The sequence below is a fragment of the Heterodontus francisci genome, chromosome 11, assembly GCF_036365525.1.
Source record: "Heterodontus francisci isolate sHetFra1 chromosome 11, sHetFra1.hap1, whole genome shotgun sequence".
Classification (NCBI taxonomy): domain Eukaryota; kingdom Metazoa; phylum Chordata; class Chondrichthyes; order Heterodontiformes; family Heterodontidae; genus Heterodontus; species Heterodontus francisci.
In genome coordinates, this window is record NC_090381.1 from 96,927,508 (window position 1) to 96,934,791 (window position 7,284).

Genomic DNA, 7,284 nt, shown 5'->3' on the forward strand with positions numbered 1-7,284 from the left:
TTTTCAGGTTTGCACTTGCTGCTGTTCAATATTCAGTGTATTAACACCTAATCTGTACTAATGCTTTGTCTTTCAACACACCATTAACATATTGTTTGCCTTTGCTCCGTGACCTTTTGGTCAGCTATGTGGCCTGGTCCAATCTGCACCTTCTCCTTTGTTATCTCTTGCCCCACCCCCACCTCACTTGCTTATAACCTGTGACTTTTCTAATATTTGTCAGTTCCGAAGAAGGGTCACTGACCCGAAATGTTAACTCTGCTTCTCTTTTCACAGATGCTGCCAGACCTGCTGAGTGGTTCCAGCATTTCTTGTTTTTATTTCACATTTCCAGCATCCGCAGTATTTTGCTTTTATCATAGTGACATTTGGCAGCTTCATGTGCGGCACTTGTGGTAGAACCTGCCTCTCCAGGATTGGCCTTCACAGCCATCAGCAAAAGTGCACCAAGAGAAGACATTCCACCTAAATGGACTGTTTGCTGCATGTCCATCATCTTTCATAGATGGAAGAATGCCAACCAACCAGTATGGAACATGCTTGATTGTCCAGCTGATTTTTTCCTTTTTATATGTTCATCTTTCCACAGTGAAAATTCTAGAGCTTTTCCAAGCACTCCTCATAGTGCAAATATTTGTTTTTTCTGTTCAATTCTTCTATGTATATATAAGTAATCAAAACATTTGCTACAGAAATACTTTGCATTTTTCCAGTAAGCATAAATGTACTTTCTCCAAAGCTTGTACTGTACCCCCCCAGGGTTACTGTTACATAAAACAGCTACTGGTTAACAATGTTTCTGAATGCTGGAACTGAAACTTAAGTTTAAGACACTGTCCAAGCTCTCTGCTATACTGTATATGATTTAATTACCCATGGCATTGTCCATGACTATTTGATGATCATACGTTATGTGTGCAGGATGGCAACAGAGTTGCGGGGAGTTCAGAAACTCACTTCATGGAAGCAGCTAGTGACCAGAACTTGCCATTATATTGCAGCAGTTGACATAGTAAAATTAAATAGTTTACCTTTTCTAGCTATCAAGAAAACACATTTGAGATCATTAGTTGCCTTCAAAATTCAACTGTGTTTTGAACTAACATTAGATAAAACAAAAGTAAAATACTGCAGATTCTGTAAACCTGAAATTAGATAAGAAAAATCCCTCACTCACCTCCCTTTGACCCTGGTGTCTAGCTTTCTTCTGTCAGCTTAATGTATTTTATAAGTTTATAGAACACAAAACAATAGCTACAATGGTTGTGTAATCAAAAGACTTTTTTCTCACTCACAGACACAGAAATATTTTTAAAATATAGACATTTTAAAACAATGAAGTCTTGAAATACATCTTTCTTCATCCAATAATTTTGAAAAATGCATTTGAAGTTAAAGAAAGATATTCCATTTGTACACCTGGCTAAAGAGTGCTGATGTATCCCAGGAAATCAGATAATGTGCATAAGCTTAGACAGCACAATCCAAATTCACCATACTGAGTCACTGGTCAGGGCAAAATTGGTAAGTTAAAGCCAAGATTTTCGGGAGAAGCTCAGTACTTAAAGTAAAAACTTGAAATTAGGGCATTGAAGGACACAAAGGCAATTCAAAGGATAATATCATTATGAATAATCATATTTAAGCCCTTATTTTGGACATAGGAAATATCAGTTACTGATTAAAAAATAATTTCAGAAAGTATTATGAGCAGTTTGTAGGAATCCAGTGATCAGATTGTACAATCAGAGCAATGAATTTACATCGGCAAAGCTCATTATAAAATTAGGCAAATACATTTACAATGGGGAAAAAGTTGATACAAAGTTTGACAGAAATGTGACAACATTTCAAGGTGTGCAGACAAAAGAATGTGCACACACACAAGATCTTTAATAAGATAAAGATATAAGGTAAACAAAAACATTCAGTGTAATAAATGCCCATATCACTGCAATGCAAGTCATAAAGTACATAAGTACTGCAGTTTGGTTCATCTACTACAATTGCAGCACATTGAAAATTTGGTTTAATTTTGGGGGTTGAGCTAACAGTTGAATTTTCTCTCCGCTTGTAACATCATCTGAACTCTGTTACAATCACCTTTCTATATCCTTGATACTCTACACTAAGTAAGGTCACTTGCAATCTAACTTTACATCACAACTGATTAGTGGGTCATGCATTAAAACCTTACCTTCCGAAGTATCTCATTTCCCTGCCGGCTATTCATATTGTGCTTGTCAATCTCGCGTTTATACTCGTACTCATACAGCCGGTCTGTAACATTCAGCAGCAAGGTACCAGGGCTGTTGGTCACATCCTCACAATAATGCACAATACTGTTTTCAGGGTCAGGGGATGGAATGGTATAACGAAGGATCAGTCCCATTATCAGGCCTAAGCAGATCATAAAGAAATGAATTAGTTTCTAACTTTTCACAATAGTATTTTTGTGAATTTTTAAGTTACCAGTGAGAAACATACACCTTTAATAATAAATATATTTCTTGTCAGCAGCTTATGGGTTATAAGTAATGTAAGCTGGAGTCAGCAACTCCGACTCATGAATGCTTCATCAATAGTGTCTTGTTTATGGATAATAAAACTCTATAATATACTAACATTTAAAATGTTATGGTTTTGTTAAATTAATGGTGCTGCTATTCTCTTGGCACTTGAACGAGGAAGTTATAAAAGGTTATGCAGCCCGGAAATCCACAAGTAGCTTGGTCAGTGTGCTAGCAAGCTCACTGTGCTCTTCCTGCAGGCTATTGGGGGATTTAACACACATAGCTGAGGTACTTACCTATATGGAGAAATGGCAATCGGGTGGGCAAGTCTCTCCTTTAATACTCTAAATACTTTTCAACAACTAATTCCAAAGTGAGAGAGAGAAATGTGGAAATAACCATCTACATGCTTTCTCAGTAGAAGATTGATCTGGGGAAACCTATAGAGTGGGAGAAAAGAACTAAAAAAAAAACAGAAATACATAATTTTTAAGGGAGAGTACTAAGCCACCCTATTTTTATTCTACTCTTAGAATTGTAGGGTAGAAATTTGTCTGAGGCAGTGCCCCAAAGCAGGCAATATCGATTGGCCACGCAGCAGATATTTAATTTCCTTGGCAGCAATGGAACTGATTATCAGGCACTGTGTATAAGGTGATGGCTGATCCGAACCCCCCCCCCCCCCCACCCCCACAAGGTTTTGCGCCATCACCCAAGACAAATTTCTACCCCTGTATGTTGAAGTATTTTCCAGATTACAATTATGAATTCTATTCTATACAGCTCTTATATTGAGAACTTAGAAGGACGCAAGGAACCAAAGAGTATTTTTTTCACACATTTACCCAAGCAGCTTAAATTTCTGATAACAGTTTCTGCCAAGCTGAAGGAGGACAGTGCAATTGGAAATTGAGGTAAGAGAGCAAGAACATAGAAATTATTCTAAGGCAAGGTCAGTCTGGCATGTAAAAGAAACTTGCAGATGAGCAAGTAATTACTACTACAGGATTAAGTGTACAGAGTGAAAACTAAGACCATGAGAATTAAAAAAGCCACTCATACCTACGTAGCTCATTCTAGGGTTTAGGTTGAAGTACAGGACCTTCTCAACTCTTTTGTTCCACCTCCGACTTTGATGCCAAGCTCATATTACTCTACTCCCTACTGTTCATTAGCAGCCTTTTCCATAATTATTTTAGCATACATCAGTAATACAAACAATTCTCACTGTTATCCATTTTCTGTTACAAATGTGGTACAGCAAAGAGCTGGGATATTTAATTTCGGTAGTCACAAGAAAGGTTCAGATGCAGCAGCCAATTGAGGCTATTTGATTACTTTCTTCAGGGAAGAGCCATAAGGTCTGGCCCAGATTCTCCTGTGGTAATGATGGCATTCGCTGTCATTACTTACATCACTGAAACCAGCAGAAACGTTGGGATTCCACACATACACAGAATGATGCAGAAATCCATAAGTTGTTGTCAGTGAGTCTACACTCCTCCATAGTGTGCACTGTAAAAGTTCCCACATAGTGCAATCGCCCTTTCAGTCATGATTTGGCAAAAACTTCCACTTTTATGCTGTTAGTCTCACTGTAAAAACCCCGGAAAATGTTACACCTTATTGAATAAGAGTAACTGGGTTTTTCACAGCGTACTAACTTCAGAATTACTGCTAAACACCCCCAGTGACCCTGATAAGCTCTTTTTATATTTATGAATTGTCAAATTTCTCCATGATCAAAAAATATCACATTTTTAAAACCTTTTTTAGAGTTTATCTTTATTTTAGCTTCCATCTTAATTGTCACAAATGTATTTTGCTATGTGAAAATTTAAAATTAAAGGTAAAGGATTCGAAGTGCTTTTAATTTCCTGCTTTGCTGCCTGTGAATACATCCATTTGATTGATTTCCTGCCTACCTGCTTGCTGACATCACAATTTCTGCATGCAAATCATCCCCTTGACTTGGCGACAGATTTTAAACTGCTGCCAGGAAAGGGGCAATTCCTGCCACAGAAATCACTGGATCTTTGTGGGCAGCTTTCTTTGCAGTCATTAGTGAGTGCCCTTGCTTTGTTGCTGACCACACAAACCAGATCAATAAATCTTGAACTGTATGTACTCCTGTCAAATACTCTCTGTACCAGTCTTGGTCCACTGGCATGCATTCCGAGAGGCATGCTCCCTTGCCAAATTTAGCAGTTCTACACCAGATATGGTGCATCTTGATTTATTTAAAACTCTTGGGAAAACTCCACAATTGATAATTATTAATCTTATAATAGATAAAATAAAGCAACATTTGGGGTAATGCATATTCAAAAGATCAACCAGACCATTGCACCAAAAGCCATCTGAACAATCACAGTTATCTTCACAGGGTAATTTCCCTGCTACTTGCTCCCCCAGTTCATATCAGAGGCAGTTTCCCTCCCCAAACTCCCCCAATTTGCAGTAACACTTTTGTCTTTGAACATACAATTCACAAAGGAACACTTTGCAGAGGTACTCTTCCCCTTCACTCCTCTACCTCCAATTTATAGAGATACTCATCCCTCTTGTTTTTTTTTTAAACTCAGGTCTTACATAATGCTGTTCTTCCCTCTAGAAATAGGCACTATGCTGCATAGGGGTGGTAGCATATTGGGAATGTCACTAGATTAGTGATCCAGAATGCTAGTTCTCAGGAGATGTGAGTTCACAGCAGCTGGGGGAATTTAAATTCAATTAATACATCTGGAATAAAATGCTAGTCTTATTAATAATGATCATGAAACTACTGGATTGTCATAAAAACCCATCTGGTTCACTAATGCCCTTCAGCACAGGAAATCTACTGTCCTTACTCAATGTGGCCTACATGTAACTCCAAACTCACAGCAATGTGGTTGACCCATTCAGTTGTAGGTGTCTCATCACCACCTTCTCAAGGGTAATAAATACTGGCCTTGCCAGGAATGCTCACATCCCAAGAACAATGTGCTTGCAGTTGATACAGTGTTGAGCAGTCCAATTTGTCATAACAGGGACATGTATCAGTGACAGTACTGCTCGTGAGAAGATCAAGGAGTTAAACAGCAGCGACATATGGTCATGAGTAGCTGTTACATCCTGAGTTCGCCAATGTTATGCTCCAGGGAAGGATACAGTGCATAATACTGGTGCCGCCTCTGCTTCAGGTACAAACCTGACAGTCACCCTGTGGGCCGGATTTTGCAGTCAGCTGCTGACCGCGGAGAAAGCTGCCCAGATAACTAATCGATTTAACGTCAAAACTGAATTAATGTTTTATTTGTGGAGCGAGTTAATATTGTAACTGGCAGTTCCACATTGTAACCTCCACAGTGTGCATTTTCATACCACCTTCATCTCAACCCCACCGACTGTGAAACATTTTGCTATCTATTTTTGAAAGCGATAAAAAAAACTTTTTTTTTCTCTGAACAGCCTGTTTCGAATGAGGCTGAACTGTGTGTGTGCCACGTCTCTCTGTGCGGAGACATGCATTTGGAGTCTGACTTATTCCCAGTCGGTTGTCGTGTTGTAAAGTAATTGAAGAGACGGCAGCTTGGAGCAGGGCCAGTGCTCTGTGAGTGTGTGTATGTTTTAAAAAGCCACCTGAGCACACAGTCAGCAAAGTAAAAGAACAAAGCTCGCTCCTTTCATTTTCTGCAGTGACTGTGTTTTTGCTGAGACTCTTTGAAATATGTTTATTAACGCTGCAAGTTTCAAACTGTCGGTGCAACAAACATATTTAAACACATTTACTGCTACTTCTACTTATTTATGCTTAACACACGGCCTTTGTATTTCGATTTGCTAATATTTAACAGAGGAACTTATACTTTGCTCTCACCATAAAACATCGCCCCGCCAGTCTCGTGCAGAAAGCGAACCCTCCTGTGTTTGAACAACCAAATTGTCAAGAGGGTGAGAATCAGTAAAAAGTTAAAAATCAGCAGTTGCGCTGTCTCTCGTCGATGGCTTTTTGCAACGTCCCGACCCGATGCACCCTTCGTCTCAATCTGGGTCAACATTTTTATTGGAGTTTTTTTTTGGTTGCAGTGAGCTTGGACCGACTCTGCTGCTGCAGGGCTGCTCTCCGTTAGATACACTGCCAGCTGTCAGGCGCCGCGCTGCCCTCTGGGGGCTGTAGTCCCCACTCACCGCTTCCTCCAGCAAACACAGCGCTGGCAGGACTACATCCCCCATACTGCCCCGCGCCCAACACCCACACCCACCTCTCAGGCTGCGCTTGGAGACTCCCACTTAGCTTAATACAGTACCACTTCCCAGTTAACTTTGCCCCTCTTATTAGGCGCTTGTTTTATTGTAAAATGCTAAAACTGAAAACTCAGCGCCACACTATATAACTTTCGGTCATCTGAACATCACAGAAAAAGTCATTATGCTGAAGAGTCTTCAAACCAAACTACTGAGTAATCCAGTTTCACTTCGATAGATATTGCACTTTCCCTGTTGTGACAAGTCTTAACCATTGAATGATCTGTAATGGCTTTTTTTCCCGCTCCTGCACTGTTACCTCTGCTGCCCCCAAGAATCTAACCTTGTCCCCCTCCCATTTCTCAACTCAAGCTGCCGCTTGGTGACATCATCCGAAAACACATTAGGTTCCACATGTATGCTGATGACACCAAACATAATCTCACCACCACCTTTCTCAACCCCCCCCCCACTGTCGCGAACTTGTTGCACTACTTGTCCGACATCTAGTAATGGATGAATGGAAATATTGGGAAGACCA

The 7,284-nt window shown here is 39.9% G+C and overlaps 1 protein-coding gene across 3 annotated transcripts in view; it reads right to left on the reverse strand.

Annotated features, from left to right (window-relative positions):
* Positions 1–6,642, reverse strand: part of LOC137375409 (sodium/hydrogen exchanger 9-like) — a 490,009-nt gene extending 483,367 nt beyond the window's left edge. For all 3 annotated transcript variants that reach the window (XM_068042592.1, XM_068042593.1, XM_068042594.1), the window contains exons 1-2: positions 6,376–6,642; positions 2,198–2,400 (exon numbers count right to left, since the gene is read on the reverse strand). In XM_068042592.1, coding sequence (XP_067898693.1) covers positions 2,198–2,400; positions 6,376–6,556 — 384 coding nt within the window. In that variant the 5' untranslated portion in view covers positions 6,557–6,642. The remainder of the gene's footprint in view (positions 1–2,197; positions 2,401–6,375) is intronic.
* Positions 6,643–7,284: the final 642 nt, after the last annotated feature.